We start from the raw sequence: 24,459 nt of genomic DNA on the forward strand, positions 1-24,459 counted from the left end.
TGGAAGGAGACTGATGTCAGGGAGAGCAGAGGTAAAAGTTAGGAGACTTTACATTCACAAAATATAAGAAATGAACAAAGGTGAGATCAAAATGAATTCTGTGGTCAGAACAGAGAAAAAAAGAGAACAAAGCTATCTAGTAGATTGGAACTCATAAAGGAAGCACATGTATAGATAATCAAAGGATGTTAACTGAGGGTGTGGGAGGTACCAAGGAAGGGTCCTTCAACCAGCAAAGGCAAGGCCAATAAGGAGGGCCTTGTCTGCATTAGGTAGTTTTTATTCATGTTGACATTCGGAAGCATCCAAACCACTGACTTCTGTGTCAAGTTAATTCTACCCTCCTCTATCCTTCCCTCCCTCCCTCCTTCCTTCCCTTTCCTTTTAAAAAAAGAGGGAGGAAGTAAGATGGAAAAGGAGGAGAAATAGAAGAAACTGAAAAGGGAAATAAAAAGATTATTGGCCAAGAAATACCTTACTAAAAATTGAAACCTCTTACAGGTAAATTTGTAATAGTTTAAATAAATTTATCTCAAACTAAAATCACCTGTCATGGTTTGAATGTTCCGGTACTAAGTAAGTAACAGTGTTGAATGCTGAGACCCTGAGGATGTGGTTAGGTAATCTGGGATCTGCTACATCAGAGAAATGGGCTCATTAATTGAAAGTAGTTCCTGATAAAATGATGCATTTACCGCCACTCAACTACTTCTGGGATCTCACTGCCACCATGGGCTGACTCAGCAGCATGGACCAGTCAGCACGGAGGCCCTCTCCAGATGCAGCGGCTCCTCCTTGGACTTCCCAACCTCCAGAGCATGAACTACTTAAACTCATGGTCATTAAAGTTCAGCTAACCTAGTTTTCTGATACAACATCAAAAATGAAGCAAAACCAAGTATTTAACTTGAAGATTTCCCATTCTCAGGTTTATGAATTTGTTTTTATTCTTAGTGATGTTTCAGAAAATCCACCTGGCAGAGAGAAGCTGCCTTTACAGTCAAAGTGGCCTCGGGCCTGAGTGACAGTGAAATTAATTCTTGTCTTTCCTGAATAGAAGAAACTCAGTCTTCATGTCACCTGACTTACACGCACACCCTGCACTAAACTTTCTGGCAGGGGTCTTTATAGTCAATTTCCTTAGAAAACAGACAGTAGAGGAAAGAGAAAGAAAAAAAAATTCTTTCTGAACTCAAGCACTTCTTGGGTTCCTACACTGTAATTCTTGGAAGCCCTGGGAATTAACCACACGCATCAGCTGTGTGATATCACTTGCACTACTTTCTGAATATGAGGCAAACTGTATTAGGTCATAGTCATAATTAACAACACCAACGGCATGAGCAAATCCACTTGTATGCATTACTTAAAATTTATAGGTTTGTATCAGAACTCTTCTTACATTTTTTATATTATCAACTCCCTAAGTCTCTTTTTAGAATTCCTTTCCTAATCACCTCCATAATATTAATCCTACGTGTAACTGCTCACCTCTGCCAAACGCATCTGTATTATAGCTACAAATAAGAATAATACTTTTCACTTTCTGTGTGTCATCTTCCACACTGTGAATGTTTGGTTTATTTACATTAATAATTGGCTACTCAAATGAGAACTGAACTTAAAATTACGTCCAAAAAAATTCTAGAACATTCATGAGAAACACTCAGCACCACAATTCTAAACTTTCTGTTTAGACCCAGAAGAGCTCTTTAACTTGTCCGACCAGCTAAGTAAAACTGTTGAGTTCTTTTTAAAGGCTGCTGTCATTCTTTTAGTTCATAGGCGATTTTACTAGCATATCAATAACTAAGGCAATTTGTAGCTACCAAGTAAAAACTAGATTTTAAAACATAAGATACAAAACATATAGAGACAGAAACAGAACCCAACAATCAAATTACAGAAGAGGCCGCACTGCCCTTTGGCAGGAGTGTACTTGAAAAAAAATGGCAGAAGATGAAAACATTGCTTAAATATGAGCTGCTCAGGGGCATATTTGACCAGAAGCCTTAAAAATTTCATCTGTGCTAATCTGTAAGCAAACCCATCTCCATCACTATAACAGCTGTGTTCTACCTTTCTTCCTCCAGCTTAGGGAAAGCTAAATGACCTACGTCCTGCCCAAGGCACAGGCTCTCCCTCTGATCTGCTGAGACCCCAGCCTGCCTTAACCCACAACAACATGCAACCAGGGAGGGCAGCAATGACATCTGTCACCATCACTTGTTGAAGTACTTAGCATCCTTAGTACTTTAGCAAACAAAAGATCTTCCCATGTCAAAACAGGAGATAGAAAAAAAGTTACTATGGTTATTCAAGCCAAATCACTTATTATTATACAATATTTAACAAGTAGACACCTACCCACAAATACATTCAAACATCATTTCTTTTAAAACAAAGGAAACGTTTTATAATTGATGCTTCTTCCCATGCAGTTATCTTTTCACATTATGAGCTGGCAGTAAAAGATTTAATGAGCTCAGCAGAGTTTCTGAGTACCCCCAGAAAGTAAAGAACCCCCATTTCTTGTGCGGAACAAGCTGCAAAGGTCTCTATTAAAGGAAGAAATCAGACAACCACGGATTTGCCGAGTGCCTCATCAAAACCTCAACTTCACTAGTACTGCAGACTGTTTCTAATGTTACTGCATTTATGTTCCACAATTTTAATAAATCATACTTAGCTGAAAATTACAAATCAACTTTAAAAAATTTTAGTCTTCAACTTGAAAGAGGTGACACTAAGTTTCTCAATTAAGATTTTAAAATTACGTTATGACAAAATACCACAAGCCTACGTTCACGGGTAGTAACTGATGGATACTTGGTCAGGAAACACGGAGGGTGAGAGGGAACCAACGCAGACAGCTGCCCTTCTTTATAACTCGAAGGCAGCCATGAGTTATCCTGGCTTTTATTAATAAACTACCTGACCGTTTACTTCAGTATATGTCAACAATGTTGTAGTCTAAGGAGAAACAGGGTAGTTTTCCAATGAAAATGGAAGAGACGAAACTGTGATCTGCCAGTTATTAGATTATTTCTTCCTTTCAAATACTTAGGATCTGGGATTAATGAAAACCAAGAAACTTCATGGAAGATCAATGCAAAAACGCAATAATCTAAAAACAGCATTACAAAGATAAGGAAATACCTGGATCACAAGCTACATATTTCCCATCCCCTGACTTCCATTTATATAAATATTACAATCAAAACACAGTAATCACTGTACCAAGTTAGTTCTGAGCACTGAATATGAATGTCATGGAAGAAAACCTATTTCTTCAAAAAAAAAAAAACCATAATTGATTTAAAGAAAAACTTTCTTAAAGTATGTGCTGAATGAAGGTCCGAGCCAAAGAAATAAGGATTGCTAGGAAAGTGGCAAACTTCTACGAGGAATTGCAGATTTACCTGGGCTCCTGTGCATTCAGTTGTATCACAGTTTTTTTTGGCAGAGAATCTTGTGAAATTTGCTTCATGTCCTGTAAAAAAGGCATCATGTTTTAAAATTTAACTTTTAAAAACTAAGCATTGAAATTAGCTATCCAATACTACCTTACAAAATTTTTGGAAGGAATCACAATATGGGGACAATGATTCTCTATCAAGGTATAGGAAACATGCCAAAATTCAAAGCAAAACCCTAATTTGTTTATGTGTGTGAGAGAGCAAGAGAGAGACACAGAGAGAGATGATACACAGGCAATGAGAGACAGAGATAAGAGTATCAAACCTAAACACAACATGCATTACACAGTCCACAATGGCACAATGGATTGCTCCATTTTCTAACTAAGTAAATCGGAGAGCCAGAAAAAAATTCTTCCCCTAATCTTTGCATTCTATATCTCGCATCCTTGGGAAATACACATCCACTTCTCGTGTTTTTTCACTTTAAAATTTGTAATCATGACTTGATTACAAGCAGCCATCTAAGAAAATATTGAAGCTGCATGTCTAATTCTAAACGTGTAAATTCAAATTGCATGTAACATTCCAAATCTCAACATTCATAAAAGATACTACTGATACCTAAGTTACAATTTTAAATATCCACGTTGTCAAGAGGATGTGTAGAGGGTGGTACTCAGCCATCTTCTTCATGGCTCTTCTTAGATGAGGGGCAGCATATCCCTCTCAGTGCACCTTTGTATTGACTCTCCTGCTGCCCTGATACCGGCCCAAGCCAAGGCAGATACCACCACCCTAAACACTGAAAATGAACTAGGAAAACGTCCAAGGCCCTCAGAGGTCCTGGCGGAGAAAGATAGCTAGTCTCCCAGTTCTTTAAGCTCTGTGTGGTCAATATGCACACCTCTGCACTGTCCGCAGTGTTCAACGAACCTATCCTGACACCAAAAAGACACTCAAAATTAGTTTTATCAGAAGCAGATTAGGGGCTGAAAAAGTTCAAGTATCAAGTGGTTTCTAATTATAGCCAAGAGGAATAATTAATTATAATGCCTCGTTATTTTACAATGAAACAGTGTTCAAAAAGTCTATTTTGTCTATTTTGAAAGAAGTTCATGCTAAGATTTAGGCAGAATGAATTATAGACAGAAATTAATGCAAACGCACCTATAAAAAAGAGATGGTTGAATATGCAGACATTTATACAAAATGATAAAAAATTCTTTAAACAATGGACAAAACAATTTTAATGCTTTAATATTATTTTAATGGAGCTTCTCATCACTTTTCTAATCCAAGAACAAAAGAATCAAATGTTTTTTGCAATCATAGAAGAAATCAACTAACCATCTCCAAGAAGGTGTCAGAAGGCTGAGACTGGTACATCTTTTTATCCTTTAAGATGAGGAGAAATGCAGAATCTCCAATTATCTTCTCCAAAAAATTTAGTGACTGAAAGAGTCTGTAAAGCAAAACTGTATTAGTCTGAGAACTCAAAATTCTGCGAATTTTCATTTTGAAAACAATAGCCAAGCCACCACCATTTTCGTCTTATCTTCACAAGGCTAAATACATAGGGATTCTACAATGAGCTAGCTCTCTGTTTTCCTCTAGAATTAAATACTAAGGGGGAAATGCTAAGTCAGAAGATTCGACCAGTAAATAAAACTGGTTCAGCTAAAATAAAGCTCTCCTGGACATATCCAGATCATACTCACTTATTCAAAATGCTTACCAAACATGCCAAATAAGTATATCTATCATGATTACTCCAAGAGTGACAAAAGAATATATTACACAGCAATTATTTACTTCTTCATCCCAGGAGGCAAAAAAGTTGAGTGTTAATAGAACTGCAAAAGGAAATACACTATTAACTCTAGGTTAGCAAGACTATCCAATCTGTATGTAAGCTGTTCCTGAGAACTAACAGTGATATCTGGTTGGATTTATGTCTTGTTCTTGTTCAAGACAAATTACGAAGAAGAGTTTTCACAGATCTGAATGACGGGATGGCCTTCATCCTTGTTGCTTTGCTTGGGCACTGACATTAATAACTACAGTCAAGTTTTATGTTATGTCTGAGAAACAAAAGCAGAGTCAAGACTCTACTGATTTCGGGCTCTGTAGTATCTTCTCGGCAAATCACCTGTAACTGCTGAGGCGACCCCAAGGGAAAGGACTTGGTGTGAATTATCTGTAATTTTCCAAACCCAGGCTTGTATAAGGTTTTGTGGACCAAGCATCCTTAAACAAACACTTGATCAGAACTTGCAAATAAGCTTTGCCAGCCATGTTAAATGATCGGAAAGTCCTACTGTGCTCATAGAATCGACCATCGCTTTCTCTACTACGGGGAGCAACCTGGTATCTGCGTGCTAAAACATGTTTGCTAGCATTCTACGAAAGCAACAAACATTTATAAAAGACGCTGGACATGGTCTCGGCATACAGCTGGACCAGTAAGATCACCACAAAGTTGATACCAGTCAGGAATACAGCGTGAGAGTTCATGCCTGAAGTACAAAGGCTTTGTCTCAAAACAAAAATCTCTATGTCAATTAGGAAAAACCAAAACCAAACAAAAATACCAACTTCCTATGGCAGAACATAAAACCTTAAGTGTACATGGTCAATATTATTAATTAAATAGACTTACATAGTAAATCTTTAGCATTAATAATAAAATCTTATGGGCTCTAGTTCATATCATTATCCATACAAATTTTTCGGCACGCCACGTTTGCCCTTCATATTAGGTGTTCTCAACAGACTAAAGACCAGATGACTGAAGGTAGTTTAGTTAAGGAAATAATTCCTTCAACCCACGCTTGTTTCTAGTAGCTGTATGCCTATTTTTAGCAGACAGCTAAACCTGTAGAGTCATGTTCGACAAAAGCTTAAGCCGACCATGGATCAAGCATATTAAACAGTCCTGATTCGAGTGAGCTGAAGGCACCATTGATGCTTGCCTCTATTCCACATACTCCTGGCGTCCTAATGAGATGGGCACTGACGTAGGCTGGAGCATTCCCCCAAACACTCCTCAGAGATGCAAAGCTGCCCTGATTAAAACAGAGCCAAACGGAGCCCAGCAACTGAGTTCAAGAAACATGGGGCAGAACGAAATTTAAACATTTGAACCTCTCGTCAGTGTGAGATTTCTCAGTGCCTCGAACATCTTAACACAAGCTCGGCCTGTTAACACAGAACATGGCCCAGAGAACACGCACTCGGGGATCACAGCTTTTCCGTTTACGGTCACGGCTGTGTTTGAACAGCTGGTATCGTGCCTATCGGTCAACAGTTTCATCTGTGCATTTGGACGCTCACCCTCACCTCGCTACCTTTCTCCTGATACTGTAATTACAACATAGGAAAAGCCGAAAGACTTTTAAATCTTTACATAACTGACTTTTTCCCTTCTATAAGCAGCGTTATCGACATGTGACCCTACATGTGCATCCCACTGTCCCAGGCAACTTTTTTTTTCATGTTATGATTAAAATTAACCCTCAAATCAGCCACGGGGCATTCTCTTTCTCCATCTTAAACAACCTGGCCTCCAGAAAGAATTCTAGGAAAACCAGGGCTACACAGAGAAACCCTGTTTTAAAAAAAAGAAAAAAAACCCAAAAAATAACAAATAGGCAAATATTTAGCTACCGCTGAGTGCACAGCTCTCAGGCTCACCCTGGGGAAAGAGAAAGAGGTCGGAAGGGCCTGAAGCCCTTGGGCAATGTGGAGCTGGCATACTGACTGGGGTATCTACAGCCTTCTAAAATATGACAGGAAGATAAACAGAGCAGGATTAATCCTGCTTGGAATCACTCTTAGTAGCCATCAGTCAGTCGCTCGCACGACTGTTTGCAGGGACATGCCTGCTAACATCTGAATGAACAGCAGTCAACAGTGTGAGCGTAAGAAAGTGCCAGTGCTAGCTGCCTCTTTGTCTCTAATTCTCTTACATGTGTTTTGAAATCTCTTTCTTCAAAGTGTCTGTGCTAATGACTTGATAATTGTTTACGACTTCTCGGTTGAAGTGTGAAGCACTGGCGGAGTAAATTCACAAATGTCAAGAATTTGAAAATGACTGTGTCTTTCCACCTCCTGTGTAGGCCGTGCTGCACAGGCCTGGTTTATCAAGCTCCAGTACCAGAACCCACACTGGGTACCTAGTGCTGGCCTCCTATAAAAGACAAGAGACAGAGGGTGGACAAAACTTCAGTGTCTGATGGCAGCCACAAAGAACAAGTGGGAGAGCAGGAGCATGCCTACCCGCTGTCCTGTGAGTCCAAGACCTACTCAGAAGTCCTCCATAAGACACAGGCAAGAACGAGGACAAGCAGGTACTGACCTTGCTTTCCACCTGCTTTTTATGAGAGAAACACACAACGCTGCCACGAATGCCAGCTCAACCTCCGTGCAGAATACTCTCAGGAAAACGGGTTTCTCGTGAAAACTGAGAAGACATGCAAGGTGCTACTTTAGACATACTTTTTGAAGGGCTTGAGACAATAGTGAGCCTTTAAGAAAAGTCTATTTCCTCTTTGTTTCTAGAAAACCAATTAAAATATTGTAACTAAGAACTTTAGCCCTTAGCAATGTCAACAACAAACCAATTGTTTAGTTCTGATTTGATATGATCCACAGACTTCTCACCTATAGGAATAGTTATGAAACAAATCAAGTTCCAAATGTATAAGAACATCACAGCATATGTCTGATGATTTTAAGATATTACAAAGTATAGCATCTTTTATATGCATTTTGTAGCACAAGGGATTACATTAATAGATCCCTTGCATGGTAGACACACTCCCTACCACTGGATACAGCATCCATGCACAGCAAAGAAACGGTAAGAAAACCAGAAGAAACCACACAGTCGACACATAGTAAGACAATGGGTAAGCTGTCCTGTCCAGTGTGAAACACTCCCCGAGTAGGTCGATCCCCATGCCTAGTTATCCACACTGGCACAATGATAGAGGTCCCCACCACTGAAGGTCAGCCTTTCCACTGCTGGGAAGCACTGGTTAGAAAGACGGCCGTTCCAAGCCACAGTGTACACACAGCTTCGAATTCTTCAATAGTCTTTAGTCTAAAAATTCTTTAAGTAACCGAGTACCTGTGTTCTCGATTGAGACCCTCCATGAAGATCCTTTATCTCCACCATTCTCACTTCCAACTGCTATCACCACCCATACACAACTGACTTCTTCCACCCTCCCTTGCTATCCTCGTGCCTTTACGTCAAGCATCCATGAACAAGTTGGCGTGAAAAAAGACACGACTGAGCTGCCTGATAAAGAAGATAACCTCGATGGTCAAGCTGTACTCAGGAGAAAGCAGGACTGCCTTTAAGACAACGCCTAACATCTGGAGACCGAAGGTGGGAGCTACGGCTACCATGATGCTTTCAGAGTTCTGGAAAATTGGTGATGGTGGGCTATAGGAATATATAGAACAAATAACACTATGTATGTGATCTTTTATACACAAGCAGCTTTGTCTCCAGATACACAAACACATGCACGCGCGCGCGCGCACACACACACACACACACACACACGTATACAACTGTATGACTCAAGTAAAAAGATTTTACTTGAATCTGTGTTTTGATAATTACATTACCTGGTACCATAATCCACGACCACCCAGTCTTTCGCAGTTCCTGTGATGGCATCGTGATGCTGAAACAGTCCTAAGTTCCTTCTGGCTTCTGTCAGTGTTGTGTAGTGTGGTAATGAGAGGAACTTATTTATCTTGTATTTCTGAGCTTGCTTCAAGGCCAAATGGTAAAGAATTTCAGCAGTCCTAAGTGCATAAAAGAGCCATTAATATATTTTCTGAAGCAAACATTTGAGCTTACAATCATTAATGCCTTTGTTGCTGTTGCTTTTATAGATGAGACAGGGTCTTACTATGTAGGCCAGGCTAGCATTGAACTCATAGAGAGCCACCTGTCTCTGCCCACACCCACCACTAGCCCCACTGATGCTGGATTTAACAAATACACTACCATGCCTAGCTCACTGATAATTTTCAAATATACTGTTAAAAAGAAATCTACAATGTTAATTCGTTAAACAGACGATACTAATGATAAAAATTCTGTATATCTAGTTAATGTATTTAAGTTCTCGATCACCAATGAATACTGTGTTTACAATGACCCTGGAAAGAAGCCAGAGCCTACTGGTGGAAGGTAGGGCCAACTGTACATAACACAGTGAGAAAAATGAAAGCAGGCAGAGTGAGAGACTGGGCCTGGTGTGAGCTCATCCCCTAGCGACATAATTTCTCCAACAGGGCCACACCCCAATTCTTCCCAAACAGTTCCACCAACTAGGAACTAAACATTCAACAGTATGAGGACAAACTACCACAAAAAGCAAGTAACACAATTGCTGTAAGTTGATGTAGGAGGCATAACAGAGCAAAGCCAGGCTGAAAGAGATATATACAGAGAGTAGGCAGAGTCAGAGAGAAGCCATGTAGCCACCTGCATGAGACAGATGCAATGGAACTTTGGCGTAAGCCACAGCCACATGGCAATATACAGATAAAGAGAAATGGGTTAATTTAAGATATAAGAGTTGGCCAGAAATATGCTTAAGCTATTGGTCAAACAGTATTGCAAATAATATAGTTTCTGAGTGATTATTTTGGGTCTGGACAGCCGGGAGCGAATGAGTGGCCTCTGCCAACAGTAAGTGAACTTTCTTTTTAAGTTTTGCTTTGTTTTTCAAGGTCAGTTTCTACTTTGTAGCCCAGAGTGGCCTCTAACTCCTGTAAATCCTCCTACCTTAGCCTGTTAGGTGCTGGCACAAAGTACTGTATCTGTCTTTTTCATATGTTTTAAAGACTTTGGGACAAGAATGCAAGCTTATGGTTTTGAAGATAGTCTCCAAAACAGGTTAATTTTAAAATGTTATTAAAGGCAACATGGACCAAAAGGCCTAAGAAATTCTACATAACAAACATTCTAAAGAGAATGGATAAAGGCATCTTAAAATATATCAATATTCAGAAATAAAGTACATATTAGAAGTCCTTTTTTTGTAAAAGGTTATGAGCTATCTAAATTGTAAAAATATGGAAAAGATAAATAACCACCATTTCTAATTTCTTTTCCAGACTTATGCCATGGGAATGTGCAGGTCAGAGTTAGATAAATCATAAGTATGGTCACTTACATTTTGGTAAACATTCCTGATTTGGAAAACAGTGAACACAATAGAGCAGTAGTTCTCAACCTTCCTAATGATGAGACCCTTTAAAAGTTACCTACGTTGTGGTGACAACCAACCATAAAATTATTTTGTTACTACTTTATAACTGTAATTTTGCTATTGTTATGAATCATAATGTCACTATCTGATACTGATATGCAACCCCCCCTTGGGGGTCACACCCCACAGGTTGAGAACCATGGCACTATAGGGTTATCTCAAAATATTCCACTCAAGATTTTGAAATGATTCTTCTCTCTTGTGTGTAATGTGTGCTAGGAGCTAAACTGAGAGCTTCAAACACTTAAGTAACACTATAGTACTATATCAGACTGTCAGATCTGTTTTCTTCTTTATACCTCTATTCTTTTTTTTTTTTTAATTTTTTGAGGCAGGATTTCTCTGTGTAGCTTTGGAGCCTATCCTGGCACTTCCTCTACAGACCAGGCTGGCCTTGAATTCACAGAGATTCCCCTGCCTCTGCCTACCGAGTGCTGGGATTAAAGGCATGCACCACTACTGCCTGACTTATACCTTTATATTTTTATCTACACTTTACAGATGAGAATGGAATATTACTGCCAGATAACAAACTTGTTTTTACATAAATTAATAGACTCAGAAATTCAAAACTACTGTGTACTTTTTGCTTTGCCATAAAACATAAGTCAAAAGTACAGTCTTAGTCAAAACCACTGTGCTTGAATATATTTCATAAATTAAGATATTCACAACTCTCTGCCACTAGAAAATAAGTAACACTTAAATGCTACTAATTCATTGGTATAAATCTTTATACTATTCATCATTTATTATATCTTATCATCAAAAATTTATAATAGCAGACATTACTTTATGGATATTTGTTCAGTGCATGAAAACTATTTTATAATAGTATAAACATAATACATGTAATAAATACATGATAATATAAAAACTCTTCTTTCATACCTAAGATATTTTCTTAAAGAAATTCATGACTTTTAAAAAATGTCTTTCTAAAATGTACTGACAAGACACTAACACATGAAAGAGGATGGGTAAGATTTAACTTGATTTTAATAGCAAGACTCAGTTTGGAGGGGCTGGAGAGATGGCTTGATGGGTGGTCAGAGCACTAGCTCTTCCAAGAGGACTTGGGTTTGGTTCCCAGTTCCCAGCATCCATGTGGCAGCTCATTACTACCTGTAACTCCAGTTCCAGAGGATCTGATATCTTTTTCTGGCTTCCGCAGGCATCAGGCACACATATGATACACATATATACATACATGTAATCAAAAACACACGTATACATAAAATTAAAAACAAAAAAAACCTCTTTTTAAAAAGGAAATACCATGTTGAGAATAAATTTCTCAACTGGGTCATAAGTGAAGGGAAAGAAAGATTTAGGCATCTCAGGTTAGTTAATTTCACAGAATGTCTGTCTGACATGGAGTCTTAGAAACCTGTTTCTTGCCGAATGGTAGTGGCGCATGCCTTTAATCCCAGGACACTGGAGGCAGAAGCAGGTGGATCTCTGTGAGCTAGAGGCCAGCCTATAGAACAAGTTCCAGGACAGCCAGGACTGTTACACAGAGAAACCCTGTCTCGAAAAACCAAAACAAACAAACAAACAACAACAACAACAAAAAAACAGTTTCCTAATGTGATCATACGTGGCTACAGGCATGTGGATAAAATGTAGACTCCACACTGGCCACAGTTCCAGGGCTCAACTGTAATAGCTCTCACAGTGGGCATCACAGAAATGCAAAACTCTGCCGGTAATGATGGTTCTACTTGACATGTTGCTTGATGCTCTTGTGCTTTCTACTGGCATTTCCACAGAATCAATCAGTTCACTTATTCAACCAATCATTTGCTTGCCCCATCAATTTTCATCTCTTTCAAATTTTGCTCTTCTAGCAGAAAAATCACATCTATAGAAAGATACTTAAAATAAACCAGAGCTGAGACGGCACCTCTGAAGTTCCCCCACGTAGAAAATACACTCATTTTAGAGTGTGCACTTAGAGGCCCACTTGCAGCTGCTGAGAAGCCCTATGTGCCTTTCTGTCTCTAACAGGTACCTGCCAGCGGATCACATGGTAATAACAACCCAATGTGAACACAGAACAGAAATGACGCAGGAAAAATATTTAGAAAACTATGTGCTGCAAATTGAAACAAACACAACTCCATAGCTTGCTTTTCCCTCAGAAGAAGAAAAGTGTGGTGATTTGACCTGACTATATTAAAACTTTGGAATTATATAAAAATATAGCAGCCCATACAGGACGCATGCACAACTGCTACAATGCTATGATGGCTAAAATGATGAACAAATGGCGTTATCTCAAGGCCCAGTACCGGAGACGCGATTCCATGGTCCTATCCATGCGTTTGTAGAAAGGTCTGGATGTGAAGTAGCCACTCCAGTAATGATCGTCTCGGTCGGCGTAAGTGAAGAAGTCTCCACTCAGGACAGGGAACAGGGACTGGGCACTCTTCTCAGATGCTTTTTCCAGTGCATCAAAATAGTCAGATAAAGTTCCAAACTGAATCTAGGAAAGGAAGAGTAAAAGAGGTATGTTTTAATTATTCACGTGTATCTGAAAGTGATTACTTCTTATGCAGAAAGGAAATGTTAATAAGTATTTAGGAAGAGTTTCCAAGTTGGCACGAGTGAGGTTGCACTCATGAATGGGGAGTGAAGGATGCCACTGACTCGGTTACACTCACGAGTGCAACGTGGGGGTGGAGGGTGCCACTGACTTGGGTGTACTCACGAGTGCAATGTGGGGGTGGAGGGTGCCACTGATTCCTTTTTGACTTGCACCACAGCCCAAATTTAACAAAGACAAAACGTGCCTACCTAAACAGTTTAAAGAACTACTTAAATCTACAAGTCTATAAGACCCCCAAACCATTGAAGGTTCAAAGTGCTAAAGGACTCAAAGAGCAGTTGAGCTAGAGGTAGACAGAACAGCAGTAAAGATCTGAAGGGTGCAGAATGCTCCAGAAATCTGGAAACATGTTTGGCCACAAGGCATCTCACAGATCATACTTCTGACCTCAGTTCTTGTGAGGGAATAGGGAGGCCATTTACAAAGTGACATCCTATAAACTGAGCGTAAGTAAGCAGAGAGAGTGACGAGAATGGCACAGTTGGTGCAGAGGACCAGAAAAGGCCTGAAGAGACAGAGTAAGATGGGAGGGACAAACACTGGGAGAGTGGAGCACGTGGGGAGGGCTGTGCGCCCACCACACTCCACAGAGGCTCTTGTCCAGTCACTGATGAGACACCAAGACCTAGCAGAGGACACACAACTCAGCATCTGCTCACAGAAAACGTAAGAAACAGTGAAAACGAGGAACACTGGAGGAGGGGCTCACCCAGATGAAGGGGCTCTGACAAACCCTCAGCAAACAGCTAAAATCCACACACAGCTAGAGTCAATAAATACACTTACTACGAGGCTACTAGATGTAAGGTTTAACTACAATGGGCAATGGCATTTCATACACAGAATATATGAAATTCATAATACCAAAAAGTTAGCTGCGCTCATCCAGAACCACATATGCAATACGGTCCACACAAGAGACCAACGTTTTGGGCTTTTTGTTTTTGTTTTGTTTTTGTTTTATTCAGAAATTATAGAGTTTACCTAGATTTTATATATATAAAAGATTATGCCCTGTGTATCCTCACAGACCAGCGGTTCTTAACCTGTGGGTCATGACCCCTTTTGGGGGGGCGGGGTCAAACAACCCTTTTAGGGGTCTCTGAGACCATCAGAAAACACAGATATTTATGTTATTGTTCATAACAGCAGCAAAATTACAGTTATGAAGTAGCAACAAATCGTATTATGGCTGGGGTCTCCACAACATGAGGAACTGTATTAAAGGGTCACAGCACTGGGAAAGTTGACCGCCGCTGTCACAGGCATAAGTCCACCTTGATCTCAGCCCCACAGCAGGCACTGCACCCTATTCCAGATGTGATTGTGGATCTAAATAGGAAACACACTGAGCTTAACCTGGAGGAATAAGGCACTGTCCAATGCAGAAACCTGTAAGCGTATGTTTGTTGTGGTACCATCTGCCATAGCCACGCTAGGGATTCCGCCTAGATGGCTCTCAGTGGATGAATGGAAAAAGAGGATGTGGCACATGCACACAATGGAGTATTACTCAACCAAGAGAAAGGAAGAGGAAGAATATCACCAACAAGGACTATACTGGATACAGTAAAATGGGTGGACTTGGAGATCATCCCGAAAAATGAAATCATTCTGACTCAGAAAGTCATAAAAAACAAGCATAAGGTTTTCTCTCATATGTGGACTTTAAAGGGGAAAAACGGAACTAGAAAGAGGGTTATCAAGAGTAGAAAGAGACTCTCATGAGAAAGGAGTAGGGATTAACATGGATAGCATGAACTCAACACCTGACATATGTGTATGAAAACACCACAGGGAAATCCATTATATAGTGCAATACCACACACTAAAAGAAAAGAAGACACAACAGCATCTGACTTATGCCCAGGGAAAGGGAAAATAAGCGACCAAGTCTATCACTCTGGCTTGGTTCTGAGTTCCCCAATAGGGTTCTTATTGCTGGCACAGTAGGAGTGAGGGACTCTTTAGGAGGGGGGACCTATGGAGAGGAAGCAGCTCACTGGATGTGCTCTTCAAGGCAGAACTGGGACCCTCAGCATCCCTCTTCTGTGCCCTCCCTCCATGATGTGCAGCTGCCTCACAAGGGCAGAAACACTGAGACAAGGAACCTTAAGGTATCTGGAACTGTGAGCCACGAGAAATCCTCCCCGTGTTTAAGGTGTTTCTCTCTGGCATCTGCGGCACCGACAGAAAGCCTAAGGCATCATGCATCATTTAGAAGGATACAACTGGGAGGTGGGCTGTGGAGAGGCGGCTCGGTGGTCAGAATACTGGCCGCCCTTCTACAGGACTTGGGTTCAGTTCCCAGCACCCAGACGGCAGCTCACCACCTTCTGTAACTCCAGTTCCAGGGGCCTCAACACCCTCTACTGGCCTCCTGAGCACTTCATTCATGTAGTACACAGACATACATGCAACATCCATATAACATGCATGCATCTATACACATAAAATGAAAATAAACAATGTTTAAAAAAAAAGGACAAAACTGCAAGAAAAACCAATTCTGGAAATTCAAAGTCTGCTTGAGGCTGTGGAGCAAGCTACTCTGTAAGAAACAGCAGCTGAAGCACTGGCGGGCCCTGGTGTGCCCACCAAATGACAAGGGACCCATTTCACACCTATATGAATTCATATGGTAGCCAAAGCCCACCTGACATGCTCGAGCAGTTTTATTTGTATTAAAGAGAAACTGAAAACAACCTAAATATCAAAAAATAGTAGAAGTGTTTAAAGTAGTGATAAACACTAAATGGATACCAGAGATGCTGGACACAGCACAGCATACCAGCAGAATGAAGAGAATTCTCCTTGAGGGGCAAGGGCCGCACTTCTCTGTGGACATAGGGACAAATACTTAGAAAGTAGTTAGGGATTCTGTGGTTTAGCAAGCTGGCAGTGGTAGCATGAGTCTGCTAGGACCAATGAAGTCTCACCAACATGACTGCCTGAACGCGAGCTGAACAAGGACAGCAGCAGACATGCAAAGCAGACAGGGAAAAGAGCATGAGGCCTCAACCTATACAAAGAGCTACAGGCAGGGAAGGAATGCTGAGCGGGACCAGTCTTCCAATACCTATACCAATGGTCAGCTCTGAAAACATACAAGCAAGTAACAATATACAGACCGAGCAGGTTACATTTAAGGATATATATGTATACACGCGCGCGCGCACACACACACACACACACACACACACACACACACACACACCAACAATCGATAGAAAAAGTTCATAAATTCAAAAGAGAGCAAGGATGAGTATATAGGAGGGGTGAAGGGAGGAAAAGGAAGGGAGAATGATGCAATTATAATATCAAAAAAATCAGTTTTTAAAAAGGAATGAAGAGGGTGGTTGAGACTCAAAACACCATCTAAAAGAAAGCAGGCAGACACTTGCGATTCCCTTCCTGAAACTCAAGAACAAGGGACGGAGTGAGAACTCGAGGGTGTTTCTGCAGCAGCTGGCGATAAGTAGGAGGGGCCCTAAGAGCTGCTTTTGGGTGTGATGTCCTAAGCCTGAGGCTGGATGATGCATACAAAGGAGTCTGCTGCACTAAAATAATAATAAAAAAAAAAACTTCTCTGCATAATTACACTCTATACAATTTTTTGTATATGTCACTAAATTATTTTCAAACCTGCTTTAATGAGCATACAAGAGAAGAAAAGGGAAAATAATAAAATTATGACCTAATTACTTAAGGTCAAGTAGGAAATTTGAATAGAAATCATTCTCAAATAAGATGCATTCACGGTGCTCAGCGGATAAAGCACTGGCCACAAAGCATGAGGACCAGAGTCCGGATCCCCAGCGCCCGCATAAGAAAGCCATACACGGTGATATGCACCTACAAAGCCACAGCAGGGAGGTGGAGACAGGCGGGCCACTGGAACTCACTGGTCTGTCACATATGTAAACTCCAGGTTCAGTGAGAAATTCTGCCTCAAATAATAAGGTGAGGACTGATCAAACAAGGCACTCAATGTGAACCTGTGGCCTCCACACTCATGCATACAAAATAAACAAAAATATAAAAATAAAAATGATGCATTTAATCTAGATCTTCACATACCCTTCTCTGATCATGGATGTGCTTCACTTCTGAGTATACAGACTTCCTTAAATACATTTTCTTTTCTCAACTTCATACCCTTGCAAAAATTTTACTGTAAATATTTGGGATAATTTTTTTTATTTTTATTTTTTTAAATTGAGGACTGGGGAGGTAGCTCTGTGTTTGAGAGCACTGGCTGCTCTTCTAGAGGACCCAGGTTCAAGTCCCAGCATATACATGGCAGCTGACGACTCCTTGTAACTCTAGCTCCAGGGGACCCGACACCCTCACACAGACATACATGCAGGTCAAGCACCAAGCCACATAAAAAGAAATGAACTTACTTGGCATTATAGAGGTTTACGTAATGAACTTAAATTGTTACCACACAAACTATGATCCACTACTAATTTTTCAAACTTTCTACAAGGAGCCTGCACGTCCTCCCACAGGCCTACTGTGCTGTGGGTGCATGTATGACTACGCAAACATATACAAGGGTGAACTTCTCCACACACGGTCTCTAAGATGCATCGGAAACAAGACTTTGCTGACCACATGCAATATATGTGTCAGACTGAAACTGGTCTTAATAAGGACTGAGGAAATTCCATTCTATCCATAATCACTTCACTAGATCATGGCTAATTTCTGGTATGATAGTGATACTATTATTACAGCTTTATGCAGAATTCTTACCATTTAGAGATGTATTCTAAAAATGTTGTGGATGAGTTTTGTTCCCAAAGGATGCGGGAGGACACATCTGAAACAAGGGTGGCCCTGAGCTGACAAGCGCTGCCAACTGAGCTATGGCGTTGAAGAGAAGGTAGCTACCTCTGCTCTTTCCAGAACATCTTAAATTGCCCACAAGTAAAAAACAAGCAAGCAAACAAACAAAAAACAGTAAAAAAAAAATCACAAGCAAATAATTATTTTTCAAGATCTCTCACTTAGGAAAAATCCAAGTGTACTATTCTCTGAACACAAGATATTGGTAAAACTCATGACATGCTCATTCGTAACAGCCAGTCACATCACCAAATCACAAGGATGAGACTGCCAGAAGAAAACAATAAGCTTCCCAGGCTGTAAGCAAGGCAGACACCCCAAAAGAGAAACTGTGACTTAGTAGGTACACATTCCCTCTCTAACCCCCAAGCACTGAATGTCCTCACGTGGGGAGAAAGAAAGACTTTTGGGAACGGAACCACAGGGTATGGTAAATTTATACTGTGTGTGAAAGCAAGTGCCAGGGACATAGGTAGGACAGAGATGCTGGACGCTGTGCTGGGGCCTCATTTAAATAAATAATGGAGGCTGAAGTTCAAAGACATCATCAAGACCCCCTTGTTACCTTCACATTAAGACTGGGTTGAGAGTTCATGTAATTAAATAGTTGCTCGTAATTCCTGTACTGCAGATCCCACTCTGTGTATTCACTGAACCGGAAATCGTCTCCCAGAGGAGCCAGGAGAACTTTAGTACGGAAAAGTTTGGACTTTTTCCGGTACTGATCTAGTAGCATTTGAGCCCTGTGAAAGAAAAGGGGAAACCATGAAAAAGTGTATCAAGAAAAGCTGACACCATAGCTTGTAAAAAGATAACTTAGGGATTCAAGGACATATTATAATGGAAAAGTATCATCAATTAAAAAAAAATAGGTCTAAGACAGACTTTCCCCATCACTTAGTGTCTATTTTAAATGGCCACAAATTCTGATTGGAGGGAAACCATATAGTTTTCCAATAGATATCCCTTTGAAAAATTACAGTGAACTGAGAAGGTAATATCCTAGAATCAACCCCCTTCCTCACCACAGCATTAGAGAGCAGACAGCCCACACATTAAAACAATCTCATGTAGGAAGATACAAGGTTTCTTAACTACGTATCAATGCTGAACTTGGCACTACTTTAATATTCCACTTTCTAACTTAATTAAAAAAACTCTAATAGTCTGGTAAAACACAGAAGTACGCAAACGTGGAAAAAGATTAAAAGGTATAAATCATAACCCATAATATCTTATGGAATTTTATATTTTCTTTTCCAAAGGGATACCCATCCCTGCACACCTGCCACCAACAGTCCCATCACTGTCACCGGGCCCTTTCTATCAGTAACAGGCTCTGCTTGGGCGCTGAACTCGCTCTTCTTGTTCCCGCCCTCTTGGACTTTGAACCATGACCCTCAAAGCCAGCCAAACACAATGTGCTGACTTCAACAGCCTTTACACTTCAGATCCAGCATTCTGGAGTCATGCCTTTGGAGGATGCTGAGTTGGGGCAGCATTGAGAAAACAGGAAGAAAGGCTCATGAGATGAAATTAAATAAGCAGATGAGCCCAGAATCATGCCGTGTACAGAAGCCAAAGCTTGAGGAAACTAGTGTTTAAATGACAAGGATATTTTCTTGCCTGGTATTCCAATTTTCACTTCAAAGATTATCCAAAAGTAAATTCCAATTCCCAATAGAAAACTTATGAAAGTACCTCAAAGAACATCAATAAGGAGCATTTTATGAAAAATAACATTTAATTAAACTTAGAGTCCCATACGGACTGTCTGAAATTTATAGTCTCTGAGACTGCTTTGCAAATAAAATTTCAGCAATCATTTAGCAGCTTGGTAAGTAGAATATAATGCAAAGTTATCACATGATTCTTAGTTTTCTGAGCTTAGGTTTGTAACCATAGTGAACACATGATTCTTACTTTTCTGAGATTAGCGTTTGGTCAGGTTTTAATCCTTTTTACCAAGTACATAACATTTCACATTTCCTAAAAATACTTTTAGATTATTACTTATAAATTCAAATGCATATGAGCAATGAGATTAACCACATATAAGCAGAACTTCCTCCCCAGAAAAAGGAATAAAAAGAAAATATAACAACAGATAAAAAACATGTACCAAGAATGAGCACCCAATTACACTCCCGAGGTAGCCAAAATTTAGAAAAAAAAATAGTAGACTAATAGATGAGACATAGCTTAAATATACATGGCTTATAACAGAGACAAAAGGCAGTGCAAACATTGCCATGCCTTTACCTTTGACATCCTTCATAACCTGTGAGCCCAGCTAAGAAAAACCAGCTACTACCTTATCCCATCCATCAAGAGATGGCCAGCTAACTGGCCAGCACCCACATCTGAAGGCATGCAGCTACTATTTGTTCCTGACTTAGTCTATGCTAACAAATGTCAACTAAATCCCTAATTCTAAGGTTATCTGATATTCAATGAAAAGAAGCAATTCAAAATACAACGATAGGTCAAAAATTAAAATGATGAAGTTTATTTCCTCTTTTGAAAATTAGAGGAAGCCAATGAGCCGAAACTATCAAAAGATGGCACCTGTCTATTACAATTAAGTCCAATTCTCTTTAGCTACTGAACAGGGGGAAAAATGTCACTAAGTTACCTGGAATACCTATATTTGACTTATTCTTATGACAATTTTTTTTAAAAAAAAATAAGATGGTATACAGATAGTAAACAACCAGCAGCTCACATTTCAAAAGTTTTTAAAACTCGACACAAGTATAGTGCAGATCATTCTCTCACATCCCTGAGAAGCCTGAAGCAACTTGAGAATCACTGCACTCGGTAGGCGGTATATTTCTGAGGAACAATCTCTGAAAGGTTGCATAGCAATACAATTACACAAAATGTGTTTTGTCTCTAATAACACACCTCCTCCAACAGGCACCTTCAGTAGCACCAAAAGACTAAAGGGGTCTTCACCAACTGAAACACCTGGCTAACCTGAGAGGCTGTGAACACCTGTACATACAACTGCTTGCTAAGTAGACAGGCAACGTCACTCATGGCCACTCTCCTCTTCACTATAGCCGCTGATAAATAGAGCCAAGCTCGCTCTCAAATGCCTGGCCAACCTCTCCTAGAGGTACCCTAGGCCCAGTCAGTGTCAACACAGCCTCACACACTAGAGAAGGCCGGCAGAGGTCTGATACAATGAGGGGCTCACACTGGCGCGTGTCCCTGATGACAAACCATCAAGGTCAAATGGCCCAGCATCACTTTCCTCCTCCCAAACATTTTTAAAAGATTGTTTCAATTTTTGAAATCAAAACATAAACATGTAATTTACCCCTTTCTTTTCCTCCCTCCACTCTTTCCCATGTAACCTCCCCCTTGCTCTCTCTTAAAAGTCCTGACTTCTGTTTCTTTAATCATTGATCTGTGTGTGCATATGTGTGTGCGTTTGAGTGATCTGTGTGTGCGTGTGTGTGCGTGTGTGCGAGTGATCTGTGTGTGCGTGTGTGTGCATGAGTGATCTGTGTGTGTGTACGTCGTGTGAGTGATCTGTGTGTGTGAGTGATCTGCGTGTGCGTGTGTGTGCATGTGAGTGATCTGTGTGTGTGTGCTTAGCCTAAGCATATAGAAAACCTACAACTGCCACTTTACTAACACACACATTTTTCAAGTAATTTCTAGGTAGGATGTTACATAAATCCTAATTTATTTGTGAGATAAACCACATATAAACAGAACTCCCTCCTGGTTTATGCACTATGATATCAATTTATTTAAAGTTACCCAACCATCCCCATATAACCTCCCCCTTGCTCTCTCTCAAATTCATAATCTCTATTTCTGATACATATATATATGTAGGTGTATATATCACACCCCTCTCACTTTAAGTGTAAGAACTGAGTTTTGTAAGAGCCAAAGTGAGAAACTCTAAGTAACTTGAGACATTCCCTTCACCACTACACTTTCACTGAAGAATCAGACCATCCTTGCGACTTTTGTTCACATGTATTTAAACATAAATAATTCTAATTTACGTGTATTCAACTGAGCTGTGCATACTCACCATTACTGAAATCGTTATTAAGGTAAGAGATAATTATACTGTTCATGTGCCCCATTCCAATAAATGTGTTTTTGCAGGTGAGTTACTTTTCTTACCAATTTGTACAACGGGGACCAAAAGTCTTATTATCAACAGAAGTATATGAAATCAATCAAACCCAGTAGAAAGCTTTTATAATGGGTATAAAGGAGATGGTAATAACAGCATATTACAGGCTAGCCATTGTATATTGATCCACCATTGTTCACTTGCCATTAAATTATAACCCCTAAAGGTATAGTCGAGGTGTTGGCATTTCAAAGTTGCTTTAGATTTGATTTGAATGAGGATAATGCTGGCTGCCAATACCCATTTATTCAATCCTTCAACAATTCAGAGTAGCCACGGTGTTCTTGGTGTCTCACAAACCATGTATTTTTATACCTGCTTTGCACATTTCCAGGAGATATTGCTTCGGGTGGGACTCCCCAGGGACAACCATATCTGCCTCCAGGAAGCCGTTTAAAATCAAACTGGCAGCATATTTTAGGGTCAGGTCCACAGGTGTGAGGGATGTCATAGCTGTAGAAGGGCATCATGTGGCACAAAATATCTGTGACGGATCCAAGATCTAAAATAAAAAGCCAACATATTTCTGTTCACAAAACTGTTTCTCCCTAGAACTACTCGAATGCCATTACTTTATACAAATCTAGGTAATGCAAGCTGTGCCCTAGATCGGCAGTCACTTTTCTACCCCAGAAGCATTTCCCAGCCACAGCTGAAGGAAGATCTGAGGCTCACCCTCAGTCACCTCTTCTATCTGCTGGAACTAAAATAGCAAAGTCCCTGATGAACCAGCAACTGCTGACATGGAGGATACAACCTGAGCAAAAGTAAAAAGTTACAGCTGGCTCATGCAAACCATGACCTTGTCCACCCGGCTGGCTTCTGCTACACGTGTTCCTAGGGATACACTGTGACAGCTCCATCAGCCAGAGAGGCTAGGTATAGAGACAAGGAATAGTGAGCGCTGAAGGAAAAAAGAAGAAAGAGTGGGCAGAGGAGGAGGAAGCCCTGGCCAGAGGCCAGTTCCCTGCAGCAGGAGAGAAAGTAGAACACTGGAAAGTTCATGAAATGTCTCCTGCTGGTCCCCAGCAATGAGTCAGTGGCATTTTCCATCACAAAGGGTAGACAGGAAAGGGGAATTTCCAATTCAAAAATCAAAGCAAGCCAAAACAGTATAGAAACTAAGTAGGAACTACTGAGAGAGGATTGTGTTTTGGTAAAGCCCTCCATGTCAGTGTGAAACTGCTGCTCTGAACAGTCAGAAGCAGACCTCCAGGTGGGTTAGAGGTTAGAGAGAATGACTCTACGCGTTATGCATGCGTGCATTTCCAGTTTTTGCAATGGGTATTGCTTCTTTAATAAAGACAAAGCAATCAACACATATTTTTAACAATGAAAATAATTGCTTCATTAAGAATAAAACATACATACAAACTCCACCTAATTTGAAAACATCTTTCAAGCAGCCACATACTCAAGCCTATTAGAGAAGACCTAACCAGTTTTAACTACTTTTTTGGCAAAACTTTACACTTTCAAAAACCCATGTTCCTGTGCTATATACCCTGCAAGAGTCAATAAACTATACCCCCAAGTGTGACACAGGACAATGGTCACTGATATTGACGCAGGCATATGGCCCGTCATGAATCCCAAAAGTGGTAGTAACAGCCTCCAACTTTCTTCTTCTGACCAAGACAAGGACCCAGTGCCTTTCCTAACACCAGCTATTAGGCAGCTTATTTTACATAGTTCAGAATCCTGTGTTTGGTTGTGTCTATATTGTATTAAATCAAAATACAATTTCCTTATACACAGGATATTTTCTATATTCTGTCCTAGCTGTTGCAAACACATAAAACTACTCAATAATTTCTTGCCAACTGTACTAAATCAAAATATAATTTCCTTATACACAGGATATTTTCTATATTCTGTGCTAGCTTCTGTAAATACATAAAACTATTCAATAATTTCTTGCCAACTGATAATTCTAAACAACCTGAAACATGCCAATTTTTAAGCAAAGCGTCTTCAAATTACTTTTTTTTTGTTTTTCAGGTTAAGATGTATGACATCACCCCACGCATGATGTAAAGCCCTGCAAGTTCTAAAATTCCCTGCACAGTAAGTTTTGCCAGAATGATAGATGACAGACAGACAGAC

At 40.1% G+C, this 24,459-nt stretch overlaps 1 protein-coding gene across 1 annotated transcript in view; it reads right to left on the minus strand.

Annotated features, from left to right (window-relative positions):
• Man2a1 (mannosidase alpha class 2A member 1) overlaps positions 1-24,459 on the minus strand; it is a 170,514-nt gene that overhangs the window by 74,638 nt on the left and 71,417 nt on the right. The window contains exons 7-12 of the mRNA XM_005361333.2: positions 22,669-22,855; positions 18,754-18,931; positions 13,018-13,211; positions 9,063-9,245; positions 4,770-4,884; positions 3,423-3,493 (exon numbers count right to left, since the gene is read on the minus strand). Coding sequence (XP_005361390.1) covers positions 3,423-3,493; positions 4,770-4,884; positions 9,063-9,245; positions 13,018-13,211; positions 18,754-18,931; positions 22,669-22,855 — 928 coding nt within the window. The remainder of the gene's footprint in view (positions 1-3,422; positions 3,494-4,769; positions 4,885-9,062; positions 9,246-13,017; positions 13,212-18,753; positions 18,932-22,668; positions 22,856-24,459) is intronic.

The sequence above is a fragment of the Microtus ochrogaster genome, linkage group LG4, assembly GCF_000317375.1.
Source record: "Microtus ochrogaster isolate Prairie Vole_2 linkage group LG4, MicOch1.0, whole genome shotgun sequence".
Classification (NCBI taxonomy): Eukaryota; Metazoa; Chordata; class Mammalia; order Rodentia; family Cricetidae; genus Microtus; species Microtus ochrogaster.